The sequence below is a fragment of the Pelecanus crispus genome, chromosome 13 (genome assembly GCF_030463565.1).
Source record: "Pelecanus crispus isolate bPelCri1 chromosome 13, bPelCri1.pri, whole genome shotgun sequence".
In the NCBI taxonomy this organism is placed as follows: Eukaryota; Metazoa; Chordata; class Aves; order Pelecaniformes; family Pelecanidae; genus Pelecanus; species Pelecanus crispus.
Window position 1 is genome coordinate 6,443,699 of NC_134655.1, and position 15,402 is coordinate 6,459,100.

General features: G+C 38.7%; 1 protein-coding gene across 2 annotated transcripts in view; it reads left to right on the forward strand.

Annotated features, from left to right (window-relative positions):
• TENM1 (teneurin transmembrane protein 1) overlaps positions 1-15,402 on the forward strand; it is a 252,595-nt gene that overhangs the window by 121,469 nt on the left and 115,724 nt on the right. For both annotated transcript variants that reach the window (XM_075720809.1, XM_075720810.1), the window contains exons 7-10: positions 858-1,068; positions 4,536-4,637; positions 5,702-5,896; positions 9,574-9,774. In XM_075720809.1, coding sequence (XP_075576924.1) covers positions 858-1,068; positions 4,536-4,637; positions 5,702-5,896; positions 9,574-9,774 — 709 coding nt within the window. The remainder of the gene's footprint in view (positions 1-857; positions 1,069-4,535; positions 4,638-5,701; positions 5,897-9,573; positions 9,775-15,402) is intronic.

Sequence of the window (15,402 nt, forward strand, 5' to 3'; positions counted from 1 at the left end):
CTTCTTATAGCAGGATCACACTCCATAGAGTGTGGTAAACTTATATATGGAATCATGGAGAGATTGTTTAGAAGGGACCTCTGGACATCATCTAGTCTAACGTCGAAAATTATTTACTAGACTTCTGATCTTAGAAATATGCCCTTTTAGCTGTCATTGACTTTAATTGAAGCTGGGTCTTTAGTTGAGCTGAAGTTGAACTTTACTGAAAATCAGAATGGCTAGAAAAACCTAGAGAAATATATACGTTTCTTGAACAGGGATTCACAGAAAGGTTTATATCTCTGATGCTTTGAGGTTAACTGGTCTTAAAGTTGTCAGTATCAACTTGGTTAGGTATTAAGAGCTTCCATATAAAAAATAGATACTTATTTGTATTAATAGAATTAAATATAAATAAAAAGTATATTTAGGTTTTGATATACAATATTGATATTAAGGGACAGGCATTTTAAAATCTGGTATAGAACAATGGGTGCTTTAATCTGTTCTTGGCATTTGAGATGAATCACTGCATAAGGTAGGTACTACAGCGTGGGAATTTTGGAATTACTCCCAATAAAGACATGTAATTTTTGAAGTAAATCTGCTGTATTTAGTGCAGCAAGTCTGACTTCACCCTGCCATGGCAAACAGCAAGTTTTGATGCCAGATTTCTGACCTACCATAACGCTTTTTATATGGAAACTGAAGCTAAATGGACTAGGTTATGCAGCTGCTGTCCACATTGGTGAGTACTTAGTCAGCCAGGCAATTCCTCTTAAGATTTCAGCTGTTTATTCCTGTTTGAATGAGACATGCAGAGTAGATTCATAAAAATTTGCTAGGTCGTTAATTTTTGCTCATTATTATTTCAGTTTGATTTTGTAAAACTGATGGATGGAAAACAGTTAATTAAACAGGAACCAAAAAACTCCGAGGAGCCTCAGCAAGCTCCCAGGAATCTCATCTTAACTTCACTGCAAGAGACAGGTTTCATCGAATATATGGATCAAGGAGCTTGGCATATGGCATTCTACAATGATGGAAAGAAAATGGAGCAAGTGTTTGTACTAACTACAGCAATTGGTAAGAACCATTACAATAAAAGTGTTGTTCTGACTATTACGTTGGAAAGCTGTATTTGTAAAGAAATTATTGACCTTGATTCGGCTTCTCTTAAGTATTCTCTTAAATATGTTTTATTTCAGCTTAGTTTAATTAACCTCAGTGGAGCAACTTCATGTTTATGCCAAAATTAGACAAATAGCAGCATTTGTGTATTAAAGATGGATGGTACCAAATTAATTAAGTGTGACGTTTTCATGTGTGTTAAGATTTTTATACGATAGCTTAATTGCTGGAGTAATTTCTGGTGTTATCTTGCTCAAAGTAAAAGAGATTATGTCTGCTCTCTCTAGTTACATGGGAACCATAAATCCTACAAAAAATATCCAGGCTTTAAGTTCTTATTTCCAATATTTTAGTCAGTTAGAAAATCTAAAAGGCAGCTTTTGTGGATTTGGTTGTGACTGTTGTTTGATGGATGGATGCAGTTGTTTTATACAATGATTCGAATGCACCATTTTGTTTGGAACACAGAAGGCAAATATAGGAGACAGTGTCCTGGTGTCATATCAAATCCCTGATGCCTTTTTAATACATATAGGTGGACAGATGTTTGCAACTCTAGGTGTTGTTAGTGAGCAGCGCTCACACGTAGGGTTTCTTTGGAATTTAAATTTAGGTAAACTGTTGTATTTATGACATCCTCAGTTTGCTGCAAGACTTTAACCACTATGCCCTTTAGTTAACCTGTTCTACCATATGTTTAGCAAGATGTCTTTACTAGTAATGGACATGCCATCTGCTCTTTAGAACAATTGGATGCTATTTTTACTTGATGGTAAACACCTTGCAGAGCAGGACAGTAGGATTCAAATACCAAGATTTTGAAGGACTTGCAGGAAAATAATTTAGAAATTGAGATAGAATTGTAATGACTGTTTTTTGTTTAAAAGTTCATATTTGCTCTGTTTGGAAAAGTGAATTTTTTACAAGCAAGAAAAGATGCCATTATTCAATGCCATATAAGAAAATAATATTCAAGCAATTTGTGAAGCACCTTTGCAGATGCTCTATGAAGAGCATAAAATCTGGCCAAACTCCAGTCCAGATCAGAATTCAAATACCTGCCCCCTTGTTTATTTCTACTGTAAGACAGCAGTGTTTATACAGGATGGTTTAACCAATATTTCATCTTTAAGCAGCATACCCTCTCAAAAAAAAAAAAAAAAAAAAAAAATTGAATGCTACAGTTTGGTTCTTGTCACATTTGGTGAAAAAGAAGTTGTCCATCCCTCTTCTGGCTGATAAGCAGAACAGACTGGGTCCTACAGAGGGGAGCAGTGAGATCCACAATGCAGGCAGGAGCCCTTATACTTAATCTCAGAAACGGATGCAAGAAGACATTTGGGGGAAAAAGAGGGTTCATGCTACAAGAATCTACTGCTGATGCAACTGACAATAGGGCTCGCTACTGTGTTTTCATAACCTGTGTATCTTCTTCTCATACTTTTTTTTGCATAATGGTTCTTGGTTGGTTCTTTGGGGGTTTCCACAAAAAAAAAAAAAAAAAAAATCCCTGAGCCGTACTCCTTACCCCAGACTGGACTGGAGTCGTATTTGATATCTCTGCCAACAAAGGAATCAACCAGGACCACAGATTGCAACACTCAGAGTAGAGCAAGAGTTTGGATGCATCTCTGCTAAATGCTACTGTTGGCTGTGTGTGAAGCAGTCATGCCCTCCTCGTGAGCATCTGTTAGGTAGTATTTTGAGTTCCTCAATGTTAGTTATGTACAAAATTGATTGTGCTGACACTTTAGCTAAAGCCCTGACCGGACTTTCCCTTGAGGAAGGTAATTTGCATGCAAAATCTGGCATGCCTCAAGTACTTTCATAGGCTGAATAAAGGCCAGCCCAAAGCGGATATTGCATTGAGGGGAAGTAACTTTTCAAACGGTTAATTCTTCATTTCAGAACAAGGTAGGGAGCATTTAGCATGTGATGCTGGAAAATTGAGAAGACAGGCAAGTATACACATAGAGCAAGAGAAGACTTGATAATGAACAGTAATATGTAAAAATTAATAATGAGCAGCATATCTGTGAAAAAACTTACTTCTGAAAAAGAACTGGTTTTCTGACTTTGAAGCAGGTATCTGTGTACAAAAAGTGGATATCTGATGAACAGATACATATCAAATGCCTGTTCTTTGGTATAAACTGATAGCCCAAAAGGAACTTTTTAAAATAACAGTAGGAGATTTCAAGAGGAACTAATCCTTATATGTCCAAGTGTCCATAAATAAGATCAAAATAAACTTATTTCAGTTATTCATATTAGTTGTGGGATGTGCTTATAATCCGTCTTTTGACAAGTTACGTTTGAGTTTAAAAGTATATCAGATTTGATTAGCTGAACTATTGCAATGGCATGCCCTTTCTTGAGACAAGTTTTTCCTCCCAAATCACTTTCCATGGACAGATACTCTTCAAAAGGATCTGGGTTTTCTTCTTTTTCCCCAGCACAACTGTTTTGTGGGAAAGGAGTCACGTTTCCCATCTTCCTATAGCCAGAGGTACTTCCCCATGTCTATTAGTGCACGTGCCCGTAAAACAGTCTCAGTTCCCGCTGTTCTGTAGCCCCGCTCCCGTCCTGCACAGCACCTGCACGGGCTGCAGAGACCCTCAGTCCTAGTGCTGGCCTGACAGTGACCTGCTACGCATGGGAGCATCTTAGCCTTGGATTTGCTTCATATTCTTTACATAAAACCCATATAAATCAGTGAACCCACTGAATTCCTGTAGGAAATACATGTGTAAATTAAAACCAGCTAATCCATGTACAGATATGAGCCTGTCCCCAGATGTGTGAGGTTAAGTGGTTTGCTATCCAAAGCTGTGTGATAAAACACGGGCAAGTTTAAGATCATAATTGAAAGTGTTTTGGTTTTTTTTTCTTCAAATCTAGTTCTTAGTCCTTTATTGCATTGAGTTTCATCACTGTACAAAAGACTATTTTTTTTCCATCTGATTGTATAGAAGTGGAAATCCTACCCTTCTCCACAGAATTCAATTCACATGGTTCAAATGAACACCATAGAAGGCAATTTACTCTATAAACAGGTTTCAACCAAATTACTTCAGCAATGAAAGAAAGTGTTTAAGGTGGACATTTTTCAGCAAATAATCTGGTTCTTGGAGTGCTTTTAATGGTGGTAAATTTTACATGAACACTTACTTTAAAAGCTTTCTGGTGTAATATAAATGATGCACTTGTTATCTCGAAGCTGTCAAGACAAAATCTAATATTTGTAAGCTGCGTGAACAGGAATTTTGTTTTATGCTCCCTGTGAATGAAAATGGGCCTTTTACTGCTTCTGCACCTGTTTGCATGTTGAGATGTGTCCTGCAGAGTGAGGTGAAGATGCCATTCATTTCAAATTCAACCAATATATATTTTTCTTTGTGCACAACTCTCTGAATAAACAGAAATCCTGGATGACTGCTCTACTAATTGCAATGGGAATGGAGAATGTATCTCGGGGCACTGCCACTGTTTCCCGGGATTCCTTGGACCTGATTGTGCAAAAGGTAATCTCATATTAACTGACCCACAGTGCATGACAGGGATCATGATTATGGTGTGTGACTGCTGGGCTTGCAAAGATTCAAAGTGATTAAAGGAGATTAAATTCCTTTTTCCAGCCAGATGGCAGATACAACACAAGCACACACGTAGAAAGTTTCTTTATGCTGCACTTGAGCTAAGATGCATCAAACACTTCTCTCTCCCTGACTTTCAGAGTTAATAGATTCCTCCATCCCTCTTTGCATCCACTGCGTGATAGATACATTTTTTAATAAGTGTGTTAGCTTAGCATGATGTTTTCTGTTATTTAAAATGACAAACAGTTTCACTTTGGAGAAAATTACGTAAGTCAAATGCTTCTGTGGTCTTGACTTGAACAGGGTGTAGAAAAGAAACCTAAAGCAGCTTAGAGACTATTTTCAAGCATTGGCGCAAAAAGCGTGCTAAAAAGATTGTAAGTGAGCTTATTTCTGTTTCAGATATTTCTGTCGGTATTATCTATCATCTACTGCATATGATGTCTGGAATTTCTCATGTTTTTCCAAAGTTTCCTCAAATTTAGGATTGACTTTATTTTTTTAAGAGCTTGATTGGCTCAGAAATTGATACTGGATTGTAAAACTAAGCTTCCAAATCGCTGGTTTACGTGCAGATCAGTAATGGCTAAAACTTCGGTAATGTTAAGTCTGCTTAGAAGAAAGAAGAAAAGGACAGTATCTTGCTTTGTTTCACAGGGAAGAAATAGTAATCTTACTGAAAATCATAAGGAGGCATCACTGCAAATTCTCTGCAGAGGCCAATCAAGGGGAGGGAATTATTTTTATCTTCTAAGATACCCCATTTCAGGTCAAGATTAACATATACCAGTGAAGCAGACTGAGGAGACGAGGACATTGTATTACTGCTGCGCTATCTAGTTCAAAGATTTCAGCCTGTCGCAACCCTCGAATCAAATGGAGGATTGGGGGCTAGAGTGGAAAAGCAACTTTACAGAACGATAAATGCAATAAATGTTAATCTGTGTAAGTATGTAAATACATTAAAAGGATCAATCTGCCTTCTTCAGATTCCTGTCCAGTCCTGTGCAGCGGAAATGGAGAATATGAGAAGGGTCACTGCGTGTGTCGAAATGGATGGAAAGGACCAGAGTGTGATGTTCCAGAAGAACAGTGTATTGATCCAACCTGCTTTGGCCATGGTACTTGTATCATGGGCGTCTGCATCTGTGTCCCTGGCTACAAAGGAGAGATTTGTGAGGAAGGTTTGTGAAGTTTCCCTCTCTATAGTTAGGGGGGTTGATTTTTGTCTTTAATCTCCAAACCTGTTTTAAGGTAGTTAAGAAGTGAGGAGATAGATGTGAGGAGCTTACTGTGAAGCAGTACTGCTTAGCTCAAAAGCACCTTTACTGTCTCACAGAAAGTAATGTTAAGATAAAAAATTATCAAAGGTAAAGGTGTTCAGGTCTCAGTGACAGTCAGTGGAAGGTGATCACATAATTTCTAAGATTCACATTTTTACTCTAAAAGATTAAAATTATTTCATAGAATCATTTAGGTTGGAAAAGACCTTTAAGATCATCCAGTCCAACCGTTAACCTAACATTACCAGGTCCACACTAAACCAATTAAGGGTAGGCTAGACTAAACCATGTCCCCAAGTGCCACGCCTACCCGTTTTTTGAACACTTCCAGGAATGGTGACTCCACCACCTCTCTGGGCAGCCTGTTCCAATGCTTGACTACCCTTTCCGTGAAGAAATTTTTCCTAATATCCAATCTAAACCTCCCCTGGCGCAGCTTGAGCCCATTTCCTCTTGTCCTATCGCTATTTAACATAGTCTAATAAGACTATCTAATAATTGTAGCATGGGCAGTCCTCTGAAATACTCAGTTTCTCTTTCGGTCCAGGACTCTAATTCTTGGAAAATTTTTGTTCCCTCCCTCCATTGAATCTCAGGAGCGAGAACAGAACTGGGTGGAAGTTTTTTGCCTTTCAGCAAGAAGTGTGTTCTCAGTCCTCCAAAAGTTTCTGGAAAACATCCCAACAAGGAAGGATTCCTTTTTTTTGTGAAAGTTGTGAGACCATCTTGATTTGTTTGTCTCCACTTTTCTTCTCTCAGGCTCCAGATACTATTTGCAGGAAGGGTGGTTGGCGTCCCCAGTCCTCCTTGCTGCCAGTAACCTCAGTCCCTTAGCACTCACTGTCAGAGAGCCTGTGCGGACATTTTTACTTGGCCAAAAGCTAAGGGTAAGGCAGTCAGAAGATCATTTAAACAAAATACGATGTGGTGATTCTCCAGAGTAATCAGAAGATCGTAATCAGCTTTTCCCTTTCTTCATTCTGTTACAACTTAGATTTTTCTGCGAAGAACGTACTGACAACATAAAGCCGAAAGAGCAGCAAACAGTTTCAGTTTACCAGAGCATATTGTGTAATTCTGTTGTCATATGTCATTTTTACTGTGAGCCTGTGTTCAGGGTACTAAACTGGCATCCTTTCAGGCTTGGCTAATAAAAAGTGGGAAATTTTGAGAACAAGTAATTGTACTTTTGCTGGCTGTAGTACCGATGTGTGTCTGCCCTCATCTATTGAAAGAAGCAGTTGTTGTTTGCCTGTTAGCATTTCTGAGATAGCTCATCAGCTTTGACTTTCTTCCCCTGTGCATAGCCTCGGAAAGCAGAACTCTTCTTCATGCTTGCCCTGATTTGATGATTTTTCACTAGTCCCCTTAGCCTGAAGCTAGTGACGGCATACTTTGTGCTTCCTGCTATATAGATTTTAGGTAATTCTTTTGAGTAGCACACAGAGGAGGCGCTTTATGTGGCTTGAATTCTCTAGTCAGAAAAATGTCCAGGATGGATTTGATGGATTTGACATACCTGGTATGGTTTTTAACGGGAGGATCAAGAGGATGCTTCTGACATACTCAGCTGTTGGTAGTTTCAGGAATGGACAAAACCAAGAAAACCCAAATGGGAAAAAGCAAATAATACACAGATTTACTCACTGAGGCCGTGACACCGAACAAGCCTGTAGCTGGTGAGAGGCTGACTGCTGTTTTCAGTTGCTTTGTTTCATGCTATAAAGTGATCCTGCAAAATGGTTGAAAAAAATAATTGAGATAAATGGACTCAGACAGCTACTGAAACTAAGAGTGTGAAAACATTGGATTTTTAAAGTAAGAGACCCATCTAAATTTAAAAAAAATGTTGAATTATGTAGAAATAGGGTGGATGAAACAAACCTATGCAAGCAAGTACAGTGGGTTTTTATTGTAAGTGTGTGCATGACATGACTGTTCAGTTTCCTGTATTGTACGACATAACTTGTGCAGTAGTGGAAGTCATTCCGTCAGGAATTCAGATTACATTATTGTATGTAAATGTGAGTTTAATATTATAGCAGTATTGTTAACACAGCAGACATAGTAACAGATGTACTATCCAGGGAACACCAGTAGCTACAAGTATTCATTGCTATGGGAGTCCTTTGAATTTGTCCTGTCATATGATCATTACTAAAGCAAGTGATACTTCTTAAACTGTTTAGGGAGTCACTCAATTAATTTTAAAAGATCAGCAAAATAGAGAGCTGTCTCAGGAGGAGAGAAAACCACCGAGTATTTTTGTCCTATGCTTCGCAAAATACGCATTGTCCAGAAACACCGATTTCCCTCTTTCAGAATTACATTGTGCTGTGCACAAGCCTGGAAGGCTTAGAAAGTTACAACATAAATCTTGAAATAAGATCTTGAATTGGCGGCGTAGCAGCTCAAAAGATAAAGCATCACTTCTTTATTCTGAGGTCAGAAGGTTCTATAAACTGGAGGCCGTTAATCTCTACGTGTGAAGTATTTAGTCTTCCCTTACCGAAGCAGAGAGCATCTCTTCATTCACGTAGCGCAGAATACTGTTTGCTAAGTTTACAATTTAATTATTAAAACAGTACTTGTGCCGATACTTGAAAAATACGTACAAGAACTTTCAAAGTGCCTCTTTACCATTAGTCTGAAGCATGATCTAACATGAATAGGCTTTTGGCTAATTGTTTCCCATGCTCAGACCCCACAAATCCTCTTCAGCTCTGCAGTCTTCCTGCAGCCTCCAGAGAAGGCAGGCTGTGCTCTGCTTAAAATCTGTCTTGTTAGAGAAATGCTGGGGCTTTATGAAAGAATATGCTGATTATACAGGACTAACCAGCTGATTTAAATTCTTCTACAGAGCTCCTGAATTTTTCACTAGGAATAGTTTAATCCAAATTGAGAACAAATTTAGCTCTTTGTCTGTTTGCAAATTGTTCATCAGTATGTTATGACTTTTATGAATCTGTTCATTATCTGCAATTGCCCAGCACATACTTTCTATGAGTGTATGAGATTTTTTTACAGCAAGCATTCAGTCAGAGATTCACTATTCAGGGTTAGTGGATGGCCAATTTTTTTTGTATCAAATTTTTGGCTGTAGAGATAGCTTTCCACAGGAAGATGAAAGAGTAAATCTTTCTTTTTCCAGACGTAAATAAGACACAGAGCACAAATACCCAAATGGAAACACAATGTGCATTTGTAGAAGTAATTATTAATTGTTCCACTTCTTTCCCAGCCCTGCTACTGAAGCACAAACTTCACTGACTTGGGCCAATAGACCTGTCTTGGGAATCCACATTTTAAAAATAAGACAATATCCTTGACAAGCAGAATCATATGATCTCTAACAGTCTACGTGCTTGCTTTTTTTTCCTGGTTTTGGCTTATACTTTTGCACAGATGTTAGCATAGCCTGTTTTTTCCTTTTTTTTTTTTTGTTAACAGTATTTCAGTTTGGATATTGGCACAAAAATCACCAAATTAATCTGAATCCCTGATGTTGCGTTTCACTAGGAAACCACTGTAAGGGTGCAAGATTTATGCTCTTAATTTGTGTATTCCCTGCTTTCCAGAGGACTGCTTGGATCCGATGTGTTCTGGCCATGGTGTGTGCGTTCAAGGGGAATGTCACTGCTCCACGGGCTGGGGCGGTGTGAACTGTGAGACGGCGCTTCCCGTGTGCCAGGAGCACTGCTCAGGGCATGGGACTTTTCTCCTGGACACGGGACTCTGCAGCTGTGAACCACAGTGGACGGGTTCAGACTGTTCAACAGGTACGCTGGAGATTTTATTTTTTCAGTGATGGTTATGCTTTCTGTTTCAGTTGTGAAAGTAGTTACTATTACTGTATTAGTACGAATTTATAAAACAAGATAGGGCATGAACCAGGGGTGCTGTGGCATGGCATTTAATGGGCTTGTGAGCAACTGGCTTTCTGTTGACAAGGATAGAAAGGCTTTTTCTCTGTGGCAAGAATGTTGACTGCCTGATGGCGTGACAGCAGGAACAGTAGTCCTGCAAGAGTGCAAGTGCCTCCTGGCATGGATTGGAGTTAAGCATGACTCTCGCCTGAGATGTGGAGCGCTTATCAGGCTCATGCAATGAGGGAATCCACAACTCTAAGAGAGACTGGGAGGATATAAAAAAAAATAATGGTCTAAATGCAGTGACTGATGAGTAAGAAGGTTCTGTCAAAAAAATCTTTAAACAAAAGTGACCATCCATTTTCTCATGCTGTGATAAAAACTCTTTTCTTTCTTAGAGGACCGTCAGGGTTTGATCCCACTGAATTTGATTAAGAATTAAAATGGATTTCCTATGTGCTTTGTACATTTAAGTTTCGTTTTCTTGAAATGAATGCACTCTGGACATTTTACTCTGTAATGGAGCATGTCATTACCAATGTACGTACTACTCTTTTTTTTCCCCTATAAAGCTCACAAAACCAGAATCTCAGATGATCAGTAGCACATCCCAGTACAGAATAGATGCAAGTGACAGATTTGCTGAATACTGTGGAATACAGCCAGTGGTCCAAGTCACCAATTTGTCTTAGAAATCATCATTCAAAAGAACGCTTGGAACAGTATAAATTCCCATTCAGATCTTTAAGGTGTATGGTTACAATCTTTAAGTAGGGACTTATGAAATGTACCCCCTCCATGATAACTTTTTAACCAACAAAATGTTGATCTGCTAATAATTTTCAGTCTTTGTTACAAAGATCCTGTATTCATTCTACACTCCAAAATTAATGCATGTAATTTCAGTCTGACACTGTCAGATGCAGTACCTGCTTTGAATTGACTTTTTACTGGCTTTCAGCGAAAAGCCCGGTTGCTTGCATTTTTATCATGTATTTTATTATGTGTTAAAAGTATTCCCTGAAGGTTAGTAATATAGTAGTACTTCCATTAATGAAGCAAATGATTAGGAAAGGTGCTAGCTATGTACTAATTTTTTACTCACAAGATATGCAAACTAATTCTGTTCTAATACGACGTTATTGTAGCTCAAAAAGAGATTTTAATCTCCAGTAGGTCTGTTTTGTCAGCTGCATGGAGCAATTAGATATGAAGTAAGGGAACAAGGAGCTAATAACTAACTTCAGTGAAGAGGCTTTTATCTCGTGTGCTAGCATCATAGTTTTCATGTTTGTCTCGCCTCCAAAGCTGTTTTTGATTAATTTTTAGAAGAAAGGTAACTTCTTCCTTACCTCCATCAACCAGTAGGGAAAATACCTCTCTTCATCCCTGCTGTCTTCTGAGTTATCAAAGGATGCTTTTACAACCACCAACAGACATCTCTCTTTATAGCTAGATACTTCAGATTTCTCCTTTCAAACATATCTTTCTTCGTAGGTATTAAACTAGATTCGGGATTCTTGTGGCAATCCAGTGAATGTTAGACTGAAGTACAGATGTTCATTTGCGCTTGAGACTTTCTTCCTAGGATCCGTGCTGTGCATGCAGGAAGTAAAGCTTGATTTTAGTGAGGAAGGAAAACATCAGATGAGTAAGTCAACAAGGTCAGAATAAACGAGCTGTCATATGCGAATGGAAAAAATCATGAGGTTCTGTACAATGAAGAGCATGAAGAGGGTAAACCGCAGACTGCTCGTCTGGAATCAGACAACAAGGAAAGCTTTGCAACTGATAGACGAGCAGTCTCTCAGCCTGCCTCAAACCCTTGCACTTTCCTGCCATCTCTGTACTGCATCATTGTCACTACTGTGAAAATTTGCCTTTCTATATCACCTTGAAGAATATAGGCTCCTGTCCTGATGATTTCTGCATTCCCCAGCAAATTCCAAATTCTTTCAAAATAAAAGGATAAATTATTTTAACTTTCATGTTTCTCCTAAATAGGAATTAATACATCTTGCTGTACTTTAAAAAGGAGAAATAACAAAGGTGCCAGAATGTTTTTGAGTACATTATACCAGATACACTGTGGCCCACCTGATGAGGGATGAGCCTTCTCTATGATACCTTCCCCTACCTGCCCATTGCTCTTCAAGCAATAAGAAATTCCGTTTTACAAGTGGCAGACTAGGGAAAGACAGAAATCAGTGTGGGCATGGAGGAACAGAGATGAAGGGTGACTGTGTGACCCCTGCATATCCTGAAGGATTGCCATTGTTTGGAGCCCCAGCCTGAGACCTAGAATCATTCATGGATTTTTGAGGCTGAAAAAGACCGTGGTGTTCATGCTGTTTGATTTTCTGTAGGACATGTACCAAAAAAACCCATCCTTCAGTTTCTGCTTGACACTCATCATTTCTGTTTAGTTTTTAGAAATTCAACCTTCTCACAAAGACTGAAAATGAAGGATAGCCTGCCATGTCCTTAGGCAAATTGTTTCAATTATGCCTGACCCTCTCTGCTAAAAAGTGCACCTTTAACTCCCAGTTTGAATAGGTGAAAAGTCTTACAATTGTGTTTCTTTCTGTGAGGTGAAAGACTGTCAAATTCTTTGTCAAATTCATTATTTTTTTTTGTCCTTAATGTTTATAAAAAGAGGCAATATTTTAAATTCATTTCCCTCTCATAATGCTACATGCACACACCTCTCCCTCCCCACCACCCCCTCTTCTCTTTCTCTTTCTCTCTCTTCCTATCTCTGTCTCCACCTCCACAAGAAGAATAATGTCAGAAAAAAAAAAAAAATATTTCTTGGGTTTTGGGTAGGCCTTTTGGGAAGTATGACTGACCACATAAAGTATGTGCTTTTCTTTTCCTATTGCTTCATTAAAAAAATTACATCAAGGGAACACTGAAATTCCAAGCCTGAATATTCAAAGGTCAAAGAAAGACAAGATACCTACACGTTAACTAACTCATTTTTCCTATGTTTCTTATGAAACAGGTTTCATTTTTCACACTTAAGGAAATGCCATTTTGCTAAGGATGTATGGCCTGATCATTCAAGCAGTTACTTGTTCTCCTATATACTTGCTCTTCTGCAGAGTTGCTGTACTAAAGACAATGTCTTTTTCTAATCTACCAGACTGTTCAGATCAGATTCTACATGAAATTGCATGTTGAGAGAGTTTGGATACAACAAACACTGAACTGTAACATGATTGAATTAATTGGTTGGTAAGAAGTGGCTGGTTTAAAAAAGGTGAAATGTGTATATAGTTATACATAAATGTTTGAGGGAGCGCATGCACAAAAGCACAGAGTAGTGGAGTGAATTGGATTTATTTCTAGTCCTCCCTCGCATTACACCAGCTTCTAGCCAAAAGAGTGGTAATTCTGAAGTGCTTCAAGATCTTATTTTTATCATCAGAGGCCTGAGGCCAGGATCCTTCTCCGGTGTAGAATAGACCTGTTCACTTTCTTTGCACTGCTTTGGTTCCCAAAGTATTTCCAAGACCAAAAGAAACAGAACGACAACACTGTTACTGTTCCACACTGTCCAAGCGAGTTTTGGCTAGTCAGCTTAACACAGATGTCCAGCATAGTCTCTGCTCTGACCTCTGGACTGCCAAAAACCCGTCTCACTGCACCACATCCAGATACTCCTTCTAGATCCAAAGTTCTTGATGGCCAGTTGCCATCCTTTGAGGTACAGAAAATCCTCTTACAGAACCCCAAAACAGCTGTCAGGATATGTTTTCATCGTGTTTGAACTGGTTCTCAGTAAGAGCAGCTCAGTACGGCTTGAAAGTTGTTCAGACATTTAGTATTGCTAATCCTACACTATTTGTAGGACACAACCTATGTTGGCTTTTTATTCATCTCTGTTAAGATCCATCCTTTCAATATTCTTAGCTGGATATCTGTTACAGACATATTTGGCCTCTTTTTACCCTACAATATTGAACTTCCATGAAAAGCCATTTTCTTTTGTTAGCTCAGATTTCAATTTGCCTAGCCCAAAGATGACATGGTTTTCATTCAGGCTTTGCCTTGCCACTTATGTGCCTATTTGTAAAGGCTCTTCCTGTCAGCCAACGTTCAAACAGAAAGGTAATATGCTGCTGATTCTTTTGCCTTCTTTAGGCAGCTTCAACTGAATTTCACTCTGAAAATACTGACAGATCTTTAGCTACACCAATCAGAACAACATTGATAGGTATCCTTTCTACGGCCATATGTGACATCAGGAGGAAAAAAAAATTACTTACCTTCTGTCGCTACCTAAGTTTTGGTTTATTATATGGACAGGATCAAAGTGCTTTAATTGTTCTCTATGATTATACACCGATGTGTATTTACCATGAGGGAGGTGGATTAGCCTGTTTTGCCAGTTTGCCAACTGGCTTGAACACTGAAGGTCAAAAACAAGCTACGGTTTTCACTGCTTCAAAATTACACCATTGTCAGAAATTTGTAGAGAAGTGGCATAGAGTTATTCCAGCTGAGTTCTTCCAAATTCTGTACCTTGGACATAGCTGTTACAATTCCAGTTGCAAGGATCAGTGCTGCAGTCGTTGTTCAAGTAATGTAACTGAATCTTTCATTCCTGCTGGCCTGAGCAGAATGTAGTCTATGTTGAAATATACACAGAGATCCAGTGTCTTCTTCTACAGTAACTTTATTTCTTTAAGGTGTTTTAGTCAGCTGTTCCTTGAACAATCATCCATCGCACTTTCTGCAGTCTTCACTTTGGACTGTATGAGGAATGAGGACAGTTGTGTCCGCTTTTGCCTAAAAGTAAAGGAGGCACAGCTGTTAGGGCCAAGGCAAGTGAATCTCAGGCAGAGATCCACAGACATCTCCGAGGAGAGCTGTCTTTCCACCATTTTGATTCCCAAAGTGTTTCCAAGACAAAAAGAATCGGCAACAGCACAGTTACAGTTCCACATTGTCCAAGACATTGACCCCAACAGTCACGCCTACCATACAGCAAACAGGTTGTCTTCAAACATTGTAATGGCTTTAGCTCATGCTGTCAAAAAAACCCCATGTGATTTTATCTCTCTAATCATTAGTTTGTGGAAAACCAAATGTTTCTCTGATGTAAAGCACTAAAAATTAAAAACCCATGATAATACTGGCAATATAAACGTGAGTATTCTGTGTTTGGATTAATTCCTTACTATTTTGTTTATCACTTTGCTCACTTAGTTTTAGTTTTTTCCTAGTTTGGTCATCCTTTGGCAAGTCACACAAAAGTGCCCAAAGACATTCGGCCATTACCAATTTAGCCATCTGACAGTGGACGTGCCCAAGAGAGATGCACAAGAGATTGGGTTCTATTTCTCATTTAGTCTCCCCCCCTCCTCTAAAAGATGTGAGTAGAGAACAGGAATTTCACACTTTGTTCCAGGTGAGACTGATTATAAAATATTTTTTGTGAAAACTACCTGTGCTGGAAAAGGTCATCCTTGGAATACTTCAGAGTCTCAGCATCTTTGCACCATACTGAATCCAGTTATGATTGTATGTGAA